The 18324-nt window shown below is 31.8% G+C and overlaps 1 protein-coding gene across 2 annotated transcripts; it reads left to right on the top strand.

Annotated features, from left to right (window-relative positions):
* Positions 1 to 15271: 15271 nt before the first annotated feature.
* On the top strand, positions 15272 to 17831 carry LOC118044816 (protein LATERAL ORGAN BOUNDARIES). Of its 2 annotated transcripts, XR_004686858.2 has the most exons (3): positions 15272 to 15509; positions 16560 to 17200; positions 17613 to 17831. XR_004686858.2 is itself a non-coding variant. In XM_035053301.2 (2 exons), exon 2 carries the CDS (start codon positions 16565 to 16567, stop codon positions 17117 to 17119), a length of 555 nt encoding a protein of 184 aa, XP_034909192.1. In that variant the 5' UTR covers positions 15273 to 15509; positions 16560 to 16564; the 3' UTR covers positions 17120 to 17582. The 2 variants fall into 2 exon arrangements, 1 of the variants encoding a protein (XP_034909192.1); XM_035053301.2 differs by lacking the exon at positions 17613 to 17831 and having other exon boundaries at positions 15273 to 15509; positions 16560 to 17582.
* The last annotated feature ends 493 nt before the right edge of the window (positions 17832 to 18324 follow it).

Below are 18324 nucleotides of genomic sequence, written 5' to 3'. Positions count from 1 at the left end.
TTAATGAGTGATAAATATCTCTTATACAATATTAATATTAATTATGGAAATATGGCAGACCCTTAGAAGACTTTTATACACCTAGAGGTGTAGAGAGATAAGTATTATTGACATTAACATTTTATGTTAAGGAGTTATAAAAAATAAACAAACAAAGCCTTATGGTCTAATATGGGGCTTATAATAATCATCGGACTCATACTCACTTGGACTTGGCATGATGCTAAGCCCACGGGCAGTGAGTCTAGTAGCATGCCAGGTCCATGTCTATTTGGCTCCACACGTTGCTAAACCTAGTGATATTGTGTTTGGTAGCTCGTTAGATCTATGTGTAACTAGGTTCAGTGCATAGTTGAACCGAAAGATGTTGGGTTTAACAGCTTACTATACCTTTGTGTACCTAGGCTCATCTTGTAGCTGAACTAAAGGATATTAGGTTTGACAGCTCATTAAACCCCTTTATACCTAGTCTCAACGCGTAGCTAAACCCAAGGATGTTGGGTCTGGTAACTCATCAAACCTTTGTATACATGGGCTCAGCCCATATTTAAACCCAAAGACATTTGGTTTGGAAGCTTGCCAGACCCTTTTATACTTAGGCTTAATGCATAACTGAATCTAATGATGTTGGGTCTAACAAATCATTAAAAACATGTTTGTTTGGGTTCAGTGCGTAGCTGAAACCAATGATATTGGGTATGGCAACTTGGTAGACTTGTGTACTTGGGATGAGTACATAGGTGAATCAAATGATGTTAAAACTAAGAGCTCGCTAGACTCATTTGTACTTGGGATCAATGCATAGTTGAACCCAAGGATGTTGGGCCTGGTAATTTGCCAGACTAATGTTCATTTAGGCTGAGCACGTAGCCGAATCTAAGGTTATTGGGTCTAGCACCTTGCTAGACCCATGTCCGCACGTGCTCAAAATGTAGCTAAACTCAAGAATATTGGATTTGAAAGCAAGTTAGAATCATGTCATCTAGACCCAGTATTTTGCCAAGCCTAAGGATGTTGGGTATGGATATAAGCCCTTACCCTTCTATCACCTTGCATTTGGTTCTTTTATATATGGACTTAGATTAAAAATTAAATTTTAAAAATATGTTTATCCATTAGCACCCCAAAATCTTTATGTATTAAATATGTAAAGACTTAAAAAGTTGTCAGCTTTAATGAGAGGTGTTTTTTTTTTTTTTTTTACCTTTACCTTAAGATAGACTATCACAAATATAACTATTGAGATTCTAGTGGTCAAGTTATTTCTCCTCATTTAAAAATGTTATGAAGTGGTTGTCCTTATTGAAAAAGAGTCTTTTAAGAAACAGGAAGGTGGCATGCATTCAATGCAATTATTTTTTTTCCTTTGTGTGATCGAGTAATAACATGGGTAATAATACTATATCATCGACATTCGTTGTTCTCTCACCAATATATTAAACTTGGATTGAGGAAAATATACCTTATTTTCACAAGTTTTTGTGAGGAGACATTTAGTTTTAAGTTTTAAGTTCAAGAAACTAAAATATTTTAAGGTTTTATTATAACACCTTTGCATTATAGCACCAAACACAAATCACCCTGGGTTGTATTATTAATCCATTTTTTTTCTTATCATTTAAATCTTTTTTTTTTTTCATTTCACATTGAATTGATGTGGAATTAGACTTGATGGTTTATTTCAAATAGCTTGGTGTTGGTTTTTTACAATGGTAGGGAAAACGTTTGAAGCTTGGTTGGTGCTCTATTTGGTAAAATATAATGCAATTTTTTTTATTTGAAACAAATGAAATATTTAGGGATTAAATTTAAAGTTAAAACAAATATTTAACTTTTTTTTTTTCTAAGTTAGGAATTCAAGTGGAGGGTTGGCTTGCATGTCTAATACACATGCTAGCGCGTACAGGATACTACCACGATATGATGGCTTGTATGGCTTCCTTCAAGATCCACTGATGGCCTTTCGTGGAGTCTTTGAAATTGTCTAAGCAATGGCTTCCTCATGAGTGACATGTAAGGATAGTAAAAGTCTAGTGTAGACCCATTGTTTTTCTCCAATCTCCTTTCTCTCTCATCTCTTTGATTTTCCGCATTTAACCCTCTCTGAAAATAGCAAAATGTCCTCTTAGTTTGTTTTGTGTTAAATATGATCTCATTCTTTTAATTGCTACTTGTTTTTATTTTTTTCTTTTTAATTGATTTTATTTCAAATTTCATCATTCAACATTGAGTTGGTTGAGTATCGAGCTTTATATTTTTTTAAAAAATTTTCTTTCTATAAGGTAATTCTAATATCATGACATAAGTCGTTCATTGACAAGTTAATCGGGATTGACTCGAGTTATTTTTTTTAATATTTTTTTTCAATTTTATCTTTAACATTGGGTTGGTTGAAAATTGACATTTATAATTTTTTTTATTTGTTTTCTATAGGTTATAATGTTCTCATGATCTATATCATAAGTTTTATAGATTTACTCGGACTGACTTGAGTTGTTTATTTTTATCTTTTATTTTAATTTTTTTTATTTTCACTATTCAATATTGAATTGATTGAGAATTAAATTTTATAATTTATTTTGATTTATTTTTTATAAGGTTATCATGGTTACATGACTTGAATCATGAATTTTATGGGTTAATCAAGATTGATGTTGGATAATGTAATATATTACCAATTTTAATATCTAAAAATCATTTAATATGAATTGGATCTAGATTTTGTGTTATGATTTTTTTTTTCAATTAGAAAAACACGATTAAAAAGAAGAAGATTATTAGATAGTGACTAAGTTGGAGGTCAAAGGAAGAAACATAGCAAGTAGATAAATTAACTCGGTTTGTTTTTTTTTGTTTCAGAAGTATTTTTTAAAAAAATTAAAATTTTTTTATTTTTTTTCTTTCAATTAATATTTTTTATATTTTAAATTATTTTAATGCGCTAATATCAAAAATAAATTATATATATATATATATATATATATATATATAAAATACATTTTAAAAAACAAATAAGAATATAATCCGACCACCAAGAAAGAGCAATGGCGGATACACTACTCTCGCTTCTTCAATTTACCTTCTCTCCCATCATCAACGTGTCCCACTCTCCAGCCTCGCAAGAAAGACAATGCTTATGGCTTCTGGCTCTCTGCTTCTTCAGTGGCCTCTGTACAGCTCATCATTGACCAAAATGCTCGTGGAATGGTCCTCACTGTCACTTTTAAGGGAAAAATCGATGTGGGTTTTTGATGTTTTCGCTTGTTGTTTCTTTATTTTAGTTCCTAATGTTTCTTCTTGCTGAAATAGTCTAATACAATGCATTGTGGTTTCTGGGATTTCTTTGATTTGAATTGTAGATTTAAAGGGTTTTTGAGGGATTTTGTCCTTTTTTTTTGGGATTCCATTTATATGGCTTCACATCATGAAAAAGGGACTAATTGGAATTACCCTCATCATCTGCATATAGATTGATTTATTTTATATATGCTTTGAAATTCATTAGTAAACAGAGAAAAAGTCAGTGTGATTGTATATGTTAATCATATTGTTTAATGTTTGTAAGCTTGATTATTATTATTATTATTATTATTATTATTATTTACTTTGTTGAATGTGTTAATGTGTGTATATCTGAAAGGAAGAACTCTTCATCTCCAAGCTATTTTTCTTTTGGCCTCAGTTGTCATGCTGGGAGGCATGCCTATGTTATGTTTATTTCTGGATCTCTGATTGACCCAATCTATCCTCCGGTTCCCTAACTCAGATTGTACACCAATCTCATTATCTTCAATAAGGCTATGACCATTTGAATCAGCTGGAAATTTGCAAAAAAAAAAAATCTACTCAGGAAAGTTTGAAGGATATCAGAAATGTTGAGCTTGCAAGAAAGAAACTTGGATCAGATGTTTCACCTCCATCCAAGTTTTTCTCTTCAAGTGGAATTCATGAAAAGTGATGAATAAATCACGCCTATTGCACGGTACCTCACCTTTAGATAATCCAAAATTACATAAGAATATACGTTGTAAGATTGAAATTAATGTTTATAATGATTGATTCAGAGCTGCTGAGAAATTAAGCAATGCAAGTCCTGTTGGCATTCGTGAACGTCCAATACAGTCTTTATCCAATATTGGAAGTTTGCAGTACACATCATGACTCAAAATCTGCCTTTGCAGCCTTGCCTCCCAGCTTTTCTGCTCTCCTCTCAGACTCTTGCATGGAGGCAAAACAAGGTGCAGCAATTAATATGGCGGTGACCTTTGCTTCACCACATAAAACATGTATTATTCATAGATTCTTCCTTGACTATGGCCAACCTGTTTGCTTATTGATATTGCCGAAGTTAAAATGGCAGAACCACCACAGTACCCACGACACATGACTCCCAAATGATGGTATTTTCCCAACTCTAATACGTTACACTGATAGCTGATGTATTTGCTGATTGTGTTACCATGTAAGCCCTTTTGGAATACGAACCTCCAACAGTCTTCATCAAACAATGGAAGCAGTGAAAATTACTTGTGTAAACCAAATTAACTATATTAAACTCATGAAAGCAATTCATCGAAAAGTTGGTATATAGATCATCCTCAGTTCTGAATTTTTCCTATTTTTTTAATGCCGATTATCATATTTATATTTCTTGCTATCAACGGATATGTTGAGCGAACTTGAGACAGCCGTTGTGGAACTGGGAGGAGACTTGTCATTGTGAATGCCACTGATTTTGCGACAGCTAAAAGTTTTGAGGTTGTTTAGCTGGACATTTTATGCGAAAATCTCTACCGGAGTAACTGTCAGGCCTGCCTAGGATTGTATATGGTTCAACCTCCCCAAAGCATGTTCAAACTACCAGAAATTCATCTAAAACTAATGAAATTATCGACGGAATAATTCTATCAATAAATTACGGTGACAATTACCGATGGATACTATTGAATACTATTACGTGTACACAGCACACGTAACAGCAACTATGCCAAAAATCTTCACTAACGCATAAACGAAGTATGCTGCACTATCTTTGCAATGCTTGGATGTTGGATTTGGTATTTGACCCATTAATCGCAGTAAGCAGGCCGTTCTGCCATGAACTTTAGAATAAGCTGGAAGCTTTTAGGGCTCACAACGTTAATTGAGATCGGTTTGTTCGACACTCGATCGTGTCTAGAAGTTTGTGAAGGCAAAGCTCCACTCATGTCAATAGTCTCATTGCAAATTGGTTGTGCTCTACTGAGGCTAACTTACGGGTTTCTTTTAGTAAGTAAATTGGTTTTATAGAGTAAAATGTGTGCACGGATAAACACTATTGGCAAACAACTTCATCCAAACCTATGATGCTTTGCTGAAGCTCAGACTCTTGAAAGTACCAAAAGAAATTAAAGGACGTAAAAGCCCGAATATATTATTCCGAACAGCCCAGGAACACGAACTCGGTTTAGCACATCGTCAGACCATAGAACCAATGAGCTCAAGCTCACCCCCATTCTGAGCCCAGCTAGCTGGGAACAAATCAGCGATTTCCTTGCATCTTCTGTTCTTTTTTCTTGAAATAAATCCTCTTGACTTGATTCAGAATCTCCGCCTTTGTTTTCCGAGTTTACCATTGAAGTACTACACGCCAAATGACAATTTCTATCATGTTTTGTTGCTTTTAGTACATGCATCATCATCATCTAGTGCTGCTATTCAGCATGTGATGTACCAGATGATCTATGATCCAAAGACAATGATCATATAATTAGAAGAAATCAAGGAGTTTTACTAAAAGTTGGTTCACGATTATTTTATTTTCCTGTCAAGAATATGTTTCAAGATTGAAGAGACTGCTACCTGCTACTTTCTTGCGTGTGTATGGCCCCTGTCCACAGGCATGCATTATGGGGGTATTTACATTTCTCTAATTTTTTAGCACATCTAATCATTAGGGGCATTATTACCTATAAGTGTCCTTTTTTTTGGTTTGCATTCGTTAAAATGCTGCTGACAGGATTGAAAGTCGGCAGGCGTGCAGATAGGGCAGTCTCCAGTGTTATGAGTCGTGGTGGGAGCAGCTTTGTTTTCTTAAAATAGCATTTACAGCTAACCTAGAAAAAAATATTCTGAGAAATAATATTGTTGAAAATAATATAATTTATAGGTTATGATGAATAGTGCAATCCAATTTTATTTTGAAATACACAAGCTATATCATTCTAAACGTCATTACCTCATAAGAATATACAAATTATTTTGTTTCTATTAGTATAAACCAATTTATTTCTTACAATATACATAGTTCTAAGCACCACAACTTGCGTATTAAAAAGGATTTTCAGCTGTGTTGTCAAGTACAATGTAGCTTATAGAACTATATAGACCTATAGTATTTTTTTTAAAATATTTTTTTAATTCAAGTACACACTTAAAAAATTATTTGTTGTAGGTGGTCAGTTTGTAGTTGGATGAGACCATTAACAGTAGAGTCAGTCGGGCATGCTTGATACAACAACAGTTTGTAGGGTTTTTTTTTTTTTTTTTTGTGTGTTTCTAATCCTGAAAACTAGAAGAAGACAAATATTAAAGTGGTACGAGGGGGATTGCTGTTAATATGATATAAAAATTGATAGTCTTGTTGAAATATTAATATTAATCATTAGTTTGATAGATTATACTCTCATAGGTCACCATAATAACTAGTTGGTGCAATCAAGAAACCAGGAAGAAAAAAAAATTGAAGTAGCATGTGATTTTAGTCAATTTTATTTTCTTTCTAATAATAATTGGATTGCGTAAACATAAATACTTTGTTTGTTTATTCTTAATTGACAAAAAAGAAGAAGCAGGTAACTATAACTAAAAAAGAACCAAGAGCCTAGTTATAATTAAACTGAAATTGGGCCAAGTAATTATTAAACTAACTACTTTCTTTTTTAATCCATTCCTTAAAATTTTGTGCTTTTTTAGAATGCATGTATGAAATATTTAACAAGGACACAATGATCAATATAAAATCTTACCAAAAAATCAAATACATAAATAAAAAGCACACAATAACATGAAATAATGAATTTAAATTTAACAGAGCTAAAAATAGAAATAATAGCCTGAGTTGACCCGGACTTTGTCTTGAATTGACTATTGAGTTGAGTTTTAAAAACTATAATAATAATAAATTTTATATTTATATGTCTTAGTTGAACAATTTTAGAATTGAGAGTTTTTTTACATAAATGTTTTAGGAATAAAAAATAATAAACAATGTCTTTCAAGACATGTCCTTTCTATATCTTATATTTTAAAAATATAAAAATTCAATCTAAAATTATCCGAGAGAAAAACCTATTGTTATGTTTTTGTTTTTATTTTTACAACTAAATATATTTTTACCTCTACTGTTTTTTTTTTTTTTTTTGTCTCGAGACTATAACAAAACACTATCAAAGATCTAGTTAATAAGTATTGAAAAATTAAAGGTGCCATGTTATAATTTACTCATAGATATATAAATATTTTAAATTCAGGAATTTATATCGTAACAAGATGACAAGTACTATTTTATTTAAAGAAATTGTTCATGAAAATTGTTCATATGAATCTTTACTGGAGGTACATGCATCTAGTATAGAAAGGAGTGTGAAACGGGGATCGGAAATTATTACTTTGAATAGAGTTAGTGTAGGTGGGTTTCAAGCTCTCATTAAGATCATAGATTCGAAGAATGCATCCACGTACGGTCCTTGCCTCCATAGACATTCATTATTATCCTGACAATGTTCGAACAGAGAGATTATGTTAAATTCGGGAAGAAAGAGATATCTGTTGAACAATGAAGGGAACTTTGTAATTGAAAATTAATTGGAGCTGGAGGGGACCCTCTTCCACCACCTTTACATTGCCTCTCTGTCTCATATGATTAGCCTATACTTACACATGGACACATAGCGATTGAGAAAAAGAAAACTCTTATCCCTGGAGGTGGGGGTGGTGGTGGTCGGAGGAGGAGGAGTGTAGAGAACACTCTATCCTTCTCAAGACCCCACTCATGGAAGCTGTACTGTCTCCTATTCTTAGAGTATGTTTGGTATTATGGTAGTTATTGTGGTTGTGGTTTGAAAAAAGTTGTTTTATAAAAAGTACTTTTAGTTGAGGTTGTTTTCAAAAAATAGGTGTTTGGTTAAAACTGTGATTAAAATTGAAGTTGAAAAAAAAATAGTTTAATATGTTTGATTAAGAATGTTTTTGAAATTGAGGTTATAAAATAATTTAAAAATATTTATATTAATATTGATGGTTTTAAATTTAAATATTGTAGAATTAATTACTTCTATTACATCATGAAATAAATAATATAATTCTATTACGTATAAAATTCATCCGATAAAAATTATAGTTTTCATAATTTTTTGAGCGTGTAATAAAATTAGATAAAATATTATCAGGTATAAAATTGATATTACAATGCAAGTAAATTTAATTCACTCTATACTAGTTTTTTAAGAAAAAAAATATTGTTCCCATCATAGTACGAAAAAATTTAATTCAATTTAAACTAATTTTTTTATAAAAAAAAAATATTAAAAAAATTAACAATAAAAAATTCATATAATTGCACTGTTCACATAGTGCAATTATAGTTAGCTGTTAAAAAATAACAGAAAAAAAAAAAGTTGATGTAATTGCACTGTTGAACAGTGCAATTATAGTGCACAGTATACCAATCACATGAATAGAAACGAAAAGCATGAATTCACTGCTTTCTGAAAATCGAGTTTTTGCCGCAAATAAATACTGGGACCCACGTTTTTTATCTTTTGACAATTCGTAACTAAACGGTTAATTAGTGTATTTTTCAGAAAACGTAAACGCTAATGCGTAGACAAACGGACTCTTAATCTTTTTTTTTTCCTATGAAAAACTCTATTATTCTTTATCTATGTTCAACAGGATCTGATCGGCCTCTCTTTAGATTTGTTTGCACCACATCATTTATATACTTCATTATCCAAAAACTTTAATATTTGATTATTATAAGTATAAGCACAAATGAACACTTAATCCTGTTGTTACTTTTTAGTCTTATGTTTTGGTTCTTACAAGACATAAAAATAGACTTATTAATCAAAACTCAAAACATAAAAGAAAACTCAACTTACAGCATTTGAAAAAAAAATTAAATATAGATCAAGGGAAAAAATCAATTATTTAACCTTAAAACAATTAATTTATTGCAATATTGTTTTTCATGTTTATCGAATCTTTTATTCTTGATAACGTCACTAGCACAAACAAAAATATATAGCAAATTAAAACTTATAAGTTATTCCACATGAAAAAAAAAAAGCATAAGAAATTTGTTAAAAAAATATATAAAAAGAAAGAGGTTCGGAAAGACTAGGAGTTCTTTTTAACGATAAAAATCATGCTAAATTATCTCTTTTTATACATGATTTTTGACGCTTAATTTAAATTAACTTACTTTTATTTAAAATAAACAAACATCTTCTTGCAAGGATACAATTAAATTAAATTAATTGTTTTAGAAAAACACAACTCTTTATTCATTAAAAAGTAACATTTCATTCATTCTAACAAATTCACTATTATTTTATGAATCTTTATTTCTTATATCTTAAGAACAACAGCATATAAAAAAAATAACAAGGTAAAACTTGCACACATTGTATTTATATTAATTAACTAATACATACTAAGGCTTAACACTTTTACTAAAAACCTTTTTATGGCATCGTATAGCATATTAAGGTGAATCCAGACAGGGCCCAAGTTCGTGCAAAAAAAAAATCTAGTTTTTTTCTTGAATAATTTAAAATTTTAGAGCTAAAATTAGTGAAATTAAGTTTTAACCCCTCCTAGAAAAATATTTATAATCTTGGTCCCCTCTCAAAAACTTTACTGGCTCCACATGTGATATTATGATAGGTAATAATAAATTACTATAGTCATGGAAATTGAATTAGAAAAAATTGTTATAATAAGTGTCTGTATAGTGAATTACTCCATTATTATGCTTTGTCCAACCATAAGAAATACAGAAGTACTAACGGAATTTAAAATGACAAATCCCATTTTCAGACAATAAATTCTTCGACTAAGTCAGCAAGGACAAATATTGTTTTTCATTTTTATTATTATGGCAAGAAGGCAGGCTCGCTGAGAAGAAGAAGAAAAAAAAAAAACAAAAAACAATCCACTACTCATCAAATCTTTGATGAAAGCCTTTATAGATGCTACTTTACCAAATTACCTCTACTAAAGAATCATCATAACCTAGAAGGAGCCATGCCATGGCACTATCAGGGGGGACCTTAACTTTAGATTTCTAACAAAAATTCAGAAGCATAGTCCCTGAATGTCACCATCATGTCATTTCCATGGCTCTATCATCTGAAATCCGGCCGGTTCCTGATGGGAACCCTAAAATCCTTGGACCACCATTTACACCTATTCACCTAGCAGGCTAGCTAGCTAGCTAGCTACCTAGCTAACGGTTTAAATGGGAGCTCGCAGAAACATGCAGTTTGATGAAGCACACAGTTTCTGAGGAATTCTCCTTAAATAACTTGAAGCCATCACATCGTCACTGAAGTTCAGAGTAGGTGGAATAGAAGGACATCAGATGAAAAGCTAGGGAAATTATTCTATTTTTTCACGAGAACTGTACAGTTTAAGAGCTGTTGTCTGAGCTATAAAAAGAACTCCAGAAGTTTCACTGAATTTTAGTAAACAAAGAAAGGAAGCCATTAACGACTTGAAGTGCTTATGATCTCAGTTCCCACAAGTCTACTCTCCGAGATCGATCCTGAAGGATTAGTTTGATGATTAAATAATTGTTTTATCCTTCTTTAACTTTGATGATTGAGCCAGAAACACGTTATGATCAGAAGTACAGTTCTTAACAATCTCAAGTATTAATTAGTTCTAACAAATGACTTTGATTAGACTAAAAATAAGGATTTAATCTCAAATTAAGTGATAAATTTAATTAATTAATGTCTATTCTCCAAAACCTTTCTCCTGTAAGGAATCTAGTCACAACTCAAGCTTTGAAAAGATTGATGTTAAGCATAGATTAATCTACAATTCCTATAATCATTCATTTTAGTTTTCCTTCTGTCAATTGATATCTGCGTATTCTTCTTTTTTTAATGTATTTTTATTCTGAAAAATAATAAACTTCACAATACATTGCTTTGGTTTAGGTATTAACTACTTTGCTCTTTCTAATTTATCATTAAATTAATTTTGCATATAGATACTTTATTAAAACTCATACTATGACTCATCCTATAAGATTAAAGAAAAGTTGTAAGAAAATTAATGATAATTAAAGAAATAAGTTATTAAATATTGTATTCATAACCCACCACCAATAAATTTCACAATCATCACCCATTGCAGTTAATTATAGAGTTTGAAATAAAATATAGAATTTATGCCGTGCTATCTTTTCCTCGTACAATGCTCCATGTCAATTAAAGATTTTAATTTTGAGATTGGATTGCTGATGACGCTACAAAATTTTATATTTATTTATTGTAGGTTGGCCATTCGTCAGAATGCTGTGATGTAGAAAAGCACAACATGAGTAATTCAATAGATTTGGACTAGATATGGATTAAATATCTAATGAAGTAAAAAAACCATCTCTATTACCTTCACGTTTTTAAGTTGGGATTGTTATTTGATGCTAATAAATGCAATGATCTAATGATCCCTCACATTTATATTTTTCCAAAAAAGAGTTTTATTTTCTTTAAAAAAATTTCCCAATATTTTTTTATTTATATATTTATGTCTCTTTTTTTTATATATATAAACTAATCTAGAATGTAACGAAGAAGAGAATACTACGGATATGTGATAGCAAGAAGTATTATCAAACCTAGGGGCGAGCTAGGAACTTTAGTTTGGGAGGGCCAAATTAGAGAAAAAAGATTATGGGGTGGGGGGAATTGAAAACTTTCTATTTTTAGGGCTAAAAATATAATTTATTGAAGAAAAAAGGACTAAAAAAATATTTCCTTCAGGAACTCTTGCCCCTGCCAGCCCTCTTTTAATCTTACCCCTAATTTGATCAACTTATAAATTAACTAATGCTAGATTTTCTCTGAAATTTTAAAGATGCACCTGTATTGCATTTAGATAAATAATTTTTTTTCAAGATAATATCCAATTCAAACTCAATTTTATAAATGAAATGCTCATATATACTTTGGCCTTGTATTTTACATCATTAATTGAAAATGACTAGTTTTATTAAAAAATTAAAAATGTAAGGGTGCTAAATATATATAGTAAATGTTAATTTTATCTTATAGTAATTGGAATGTATATGTATTTGAGATATTGAGGATTATAAAATGTGGTCACCCTCGAAATTTTTATAATTAATAACCCTAACAAGGAGATGTAAATATGGTGCACTAAAAAAAAAATTAAATATAAGTATTGTAATTGGTGTGATTAAGAATCTAAAATTATGATGGAAACTATTGCCATCTTTCTAAACAATGGAAAATAAGATATAATCTCATTAATTCCACAGCAGAATATTCCAAATTAAGATGCGGTAATTGCAATTAGTGCTGTCTGTGATTATTAAAATTTAATTTCAATATCTATCTTGCTTCATTTCCCTACCGAATTAATTCTCCAAAAGCCTGGCTTAGGCTAGTTAATAAAATTAAGCTGCACGTAGTGTTGATTATGAGAAATGTTGTTCAATTGAGATGTTTTATCTCATAAGGCATATATAGAAAACTGGAGTATTGGACGTTTGTTGGCTATGATTTAATTTATAAAAGGCTGAAGTCATAATAGCAACGAGTCGAATATCATAATCAAGTGTGTGTTGTTTGATTGTTAGACAATAATATAAAATTATTTTTAAGACTTTACTTAACCATTTGAGTTATTAAATTGAATTAACTTTTTAATATAATATTAAAATTTTATTAACTTAAATGGTCACGAGTTAAAATCTCAATATTATATGTAGTTCTAATTAATAAAAATTAAGCACAAGATAATATGGAACTTATACAAGTTTCAAGTCTAAAAGACGCCCATCATTTTAATTAATAAAAAAATTATATAAATGTAAAAGGTCCACTCTTATTCTAATTAATAAAAATTAAATATAAAATAGTGTAAACATATATAAAATTAAGTATATAAATCTCTTAGTATTCAGGTTATTAATTTAGATACTTAATTCCATGTTCATCAATAACAGTAGCATAGTACGTACTATCAATACACACTAAGGCATTACGGATCATAGATTTGTGTCAGCTACTCACTCTGCCCATGAGTTAGATCAAAACTAATTAGTGGATAGTAATCGTGGGCAAATTTTACAAGACTCCATCTACTGTACTGCATATAAATTAAGGAAGATTCCTATATATGGCAATCATTTTGCTATTTTTCTAACATAAAGCAATTGATTCTTGTGTTAATCCGTTGCAAAGTATTTTTCACATATAATTATGTTGTAGAAGGAAGAAGAACATGTTGTAAAGTTATATCGAGTTGGTACACACAAACACATTTATACATACCAGCAGTCCTTTTTAGGTGTATTATATTCACTAAAAGACTTGCTCATGAAAGACATTTACAATAATATTTATAATATCAACAATAACAATCATCTAGTAGATGGCTCTAGTGGTAAAAGTTTGGAATCAAGGGATTTGTTTTCTTTGTGGTCTCATGTTCGAGCCATGTAATTGCTTATATTAATGAGTATTAGAGGTTTACATGGTCGTTAACTTCAAGGCCTGTGAAGATTAGTTGAGGTATACGCAAGTTGGCCCGGACACCTCATATGAATCAAAAACAAAAAATAATAAGTTATGATAACATATTGGGGTATATGATCAAATTCAATGCAGGAATGATATTTGGTTAGGAAAATCTCATAAAATTAAAGAAGAGCAAATTATCTAGTTGGTTGAACTTATTTGGATTGTTCCTCATTGACACCATAATTAAAGATTTTGAAATGAAAATGGGTGGCAATTAGAAAAACTTTATATAGGTTCATCTCCCATTATTCTTATATATACATGCACACAGAATGCAAGGAGGCAAAAGAATGGTTAACACTCATGAATTAGGATTGCATGATTAGCATTTTAGATGATCTTGATGGAATTGATTAATCTAGTAAAAAAGGAGATGCTTGTTTTAAATCATAAAATTCTATTTTTAGCATTCACCTAGCACTAGATAATTCATATTCAAGCAAGGTTTATGTCTGGTAGGGCATGCAAGTTCTTGAATGAGATATAAATATTATCTCAAAGAATAGTTATCTCAACTAAAAGTCCTTGAATTGGTTAGGTATAGTTCTAAAACTTATAAAATTTTGCATTATTTTGTGCTATTAATTAATTGTAATTAAAATAAAGAACTATTTGATCAATAATATTCTGATATCCATATCAATGAACAATCTTAATTTAAAAGTTTAAACTATTAAATAAAATCTAAAAAATAATTTTATATTATTTGCTAAGATATTCCTTGTTATCTAAAAGGTTTACTTCTTAAAAATTCAGTGATTTAATATTAGAATCATTTTTTTATAGTTGCTTGAATAAACTTGGTTCTACAATATGATATAGAGGTGGTTTTTGAGCACAAATTGTGGTGCCCCTGTTTATATTCTTTATGGTTCTTATATTATTAGAAAATTATAGGTCAATACTACAACAAGTTTCACATTATACATAATTAATTTCTTAGAAATATGAGATGCATGTTTAAAAAGTCGAGTGTTCTTCTCTCAATATATTGATTAGGGTAACCAGATGAGATATAACCTTGTGTAATTATACTTAATCCTGTAATTACTGTTTGTGGATCTGATATGAGAGACAGAAATCAGAAGGTTCTTTCTCTTGCAAGGTAATTAAGAAAGAAAAGAAAATCTAAAGTCGTCACATTTAGTATGATCTATATATTCAACGATGCACAAATTAATATTCTTTTCCATCTAATCACTCAACGAAAAACACAGCAAAAGGAGAGATCTGCTTAATTTCTTAATGTTCTTAACCTGTCAACTGTTCTTCTTTCTTTAATTTTTAATAAAAATACGTATTACAATAGTGCATGAGAAAGGGATATGTGATGGAATGAAAATGGGAGACATCCCCACATCCTTGATATTATTATTAGATGAAGGGTCATAGTCATTCTTTTTTAGTGTACCTCTCATTTATTACCTTTGTCTTTTGCCTCAATTCCTTCTCCATTCACTAAATTCTCTTTGGTCTCCTCTCTAATTGCTACTGAATTTCTTGCTCTCTCACACACACTCCCCCCCCCCCCCCCATCTGCTAAACTTAGGGTTTCCTCCAAGAGGAATCACCTGCTATAAATCTGTGTTGTTCCTCTCTTCATTAGCCAAGGCAACTTTATCTTGGGAGGGAACAAAGAGCATACATCTAGTTCTTGAGAGCTCTCCTCCAAGGGGAAAAAAAAAGGTACTTCTCTTTTAACTCACATAATCAAAGAAACCTAGCTAGATCACAAGAAGGTAAGCATTTGTAGCTTCTTTATCCCCTCACTATGCTAAGAGTTCTCTCCTGTTTTTGTTGTTTTTGACAAGCTAAAGGCTAAAAGATGCTAGAGTCCTTTGAGTTAATGCCTCTGATTTAGGCTTTGCTGTGTTCATATGTACTATATATGAATATCCAATTATGATGAATTTACTATTCAGATCCCATGTTCAACAAATTTCACAAGGATTTCATGACTCTAAAATTTGTCATGCAACTGAAATCATCTAAATTTAGACGGCAGACTGAATTATGTGTGAGTAATAAGAAAGAGAGAGATGATGACATGGGAAATAAAAGAGACAGAATCTCTTAACGAATTTAAAAGCAGAAGCAGAAATTAAGCTTTTGTGCTTTTGAGTTCATACAGAAAATGAAAGTAAGAAGGAAAGCAGAATTAAATGGGGCCGGGAGGAGAAAGAAAGAGAGGGTGAGGTAGTTAAGAGGTTACCAAAGAAAGGGAAATGACAGTTATTTATCAGATTTCAGTAGCTATGCAGGCATAGATCCAATATTTTGTTTTTTCTTTCCCTCTTTATGGGAGATAGGGGTTTGTGAGTGTGTTTGTGTCAGATGGAGAGAAAAAAGATGTGGGATGGGATACACATAAAGATATAAACACAGCAGACATGGATTTGTGATTTTCTCAAACTTGAGTTTGTCAGGAGAAGCCTTACGAAAAAACAATTGAGGATGCTTCTACTCAAATCTCAAACCTAAGCAGAATTATCGTATTAAACCCGGCCCAGATGTTCTTTGTGAATTGAGGTAGTAAATATGGGGGGGAAAGATAGAGAACAAAAAGAAAGGAGGAAGAAAAAATTTAAAAAGAGATGCAAATATATTATGCATGACATAACATTCTAGCTAGATGAATCTGAAAATTGGAGTGGAATAAAAAGATCAACGAACTTCAATCAAGTAAAGATCACAAAAAAATGCCTGATGGGGTTTGTGTGTACTCTCCTTGTACAGAGAACATGGCTTCATCCAGCTACAACTCTCCCTGTGCTGCCTGCAAGTTCTTGAGGAGAAAATGTATGCCAGGCTGCATCTTTGCACCTTACTTCCCACCAGAGGAGCCTCAAAAATTCGCCAATGTTCACAAGATCTTTGGAGCAAGCAATGTGACAAAGCTCCTCAATGAGCTTCTCCCTCACCAAAGAGAGGATGCAGTGAACTCTCTTGCCTATGAAGCTGAGGCAAGAGTAAGGGACCCGGTTTACGGCTGTGTTGGTGCTATCTCCTTTCTCCAGAGACAAGTTCAAAGGCTCCAAAAGGAACTCGATGCAGCCAATTCTGATCTAATTCGCTATGCCTGCAGTGAAATCTCATCTGCATTGCCTGCACCACCAGGGGCAAGCTCAATTCAATCAATGGCTCCTCGTCAGAGGCCAATTGAGTATAATAGAAGGATGGGCAACGAAGGGGGTAACTATCATGCTCCTGGCATGCCATTTCCTTACACTCTTCCTTGGAATGATAACCCTTCAGGTGATAACAATGAAGGAGAAGGAGGAGGGAGCAACATGTGATCATTTCAGAGAGAGAAGCCCCATGTAGGGTTTATAGCTACCCTGAGGGTGCATGGCCTTATCAAGGAACTCATCATCTTGGTATGGAATTATAAGGTTTCTAGCTAGCTAGCCTCACATGGGCTCTTTAGCTAGAACACTTAATTTAGTCTTTACACAGTAATTTAATTGGTCGGAGTGGTAATTATACGCATGGCCTGCTAAAACCAAGAAGTTAAGTATTCTGCTTGAGGTTTTAGCGTGGTATATATATCTGGGGACCTAAATAAGGCTGTATAGCATGGTGTGTGCGCGTGCGTGCAACCTTTGTTGAGTCATTGGTGCAACTCTAGGCATGTGCATGTGGAGTTGCTATTTCCCTGTCATTGTTTATGTTTGAGAATAAATGATATAAAACTTATTTAAGTTTAAAGAGGATTCCTTAGCCTAATTAGTCTACGGTTTAGTCCTCCTTTACACTAAATATTCTTACTTCTCTTTCTGCGTTTTTCAGGTGGACCACTGAGTTACTTTTCCTGCTAATTTTATTCAACTAATTCTTAGCCATAGGTTTCTAAAAGACCCATATGTACACAAGATGTCCGAATTGATCCTCCGAGTCTCAAAAATATGTACACAGTAAGTTCTTCTTCAAGACTTTCGTTTAAGTGTTTTTGTTACTGTTGTCAAGGTAAGAAAAAACATAGAAAAACATAGAAAGAGTTGCACTATATAACATGCCGAAGTTTCTCTCTTTAATTTTTTGATAAGCCACAGGCTAACAAGCTTCTATAATAAACCTCCAAGAGGCAAATAAGCTTCTTCTTCTGTTTTTTTTCTGTGAATATATGTGTGAACTGTAATTTCTAGAGTAAACGTCTTTTCTTCTTGTTTCTATGGTTTTTCAAATATCTAGAACAGTAACAAAGGTTTTTTTTTTTTTTTTTCTTTGGATCCGTTTCATAAAGTAGTTGTTTTCCCATGTAAGGGCCTTCAGCTTCTCTGCTTCACCCGCCCCTGTACTGTTATCATGCCCTATATTTCCTAGACAAAACAGTAACCCTTATAAGCCAAAAAAACATGAACAGTGCCCTAGCAGCCTTTCTCTCCCCCCTTCCCTCCCTCTCTTGGATAATCGGGCGCTTAAATATGAAAGATGTAAGAAGAAATCGTCCTCACATGTCATCAGTACATATCCTGAAGAACTGATGTATATAAAAAAAATA

Source organism: Populus alba, chromosome 12, assembly GCF_005239225.2.
Source record: "Populus alba chromosome 12, ASM523922v2, whole genome shotgun sequence".
Lineage (NCBI taxonomy): Eukaryota > Viridiplantae > Streptophyta > Magnoliopsida > Malpighiales > Salicaceae > Populus > Populus alba.
The sequence above is the reverse complement of the archived record's forward strand: the minus strand, read 5'-3'. Positions and strand labels throughout refer to the sequence as shown.

Coding starts and splice junctions, on each gene's coding strand:
- LOC118044816 (XM_035053301.2), top strand. CDS start 16,565: ATGGCTTCATCCAGCTACAACTCTCCCTGTGCTGCCTGCAAGTTCTTG.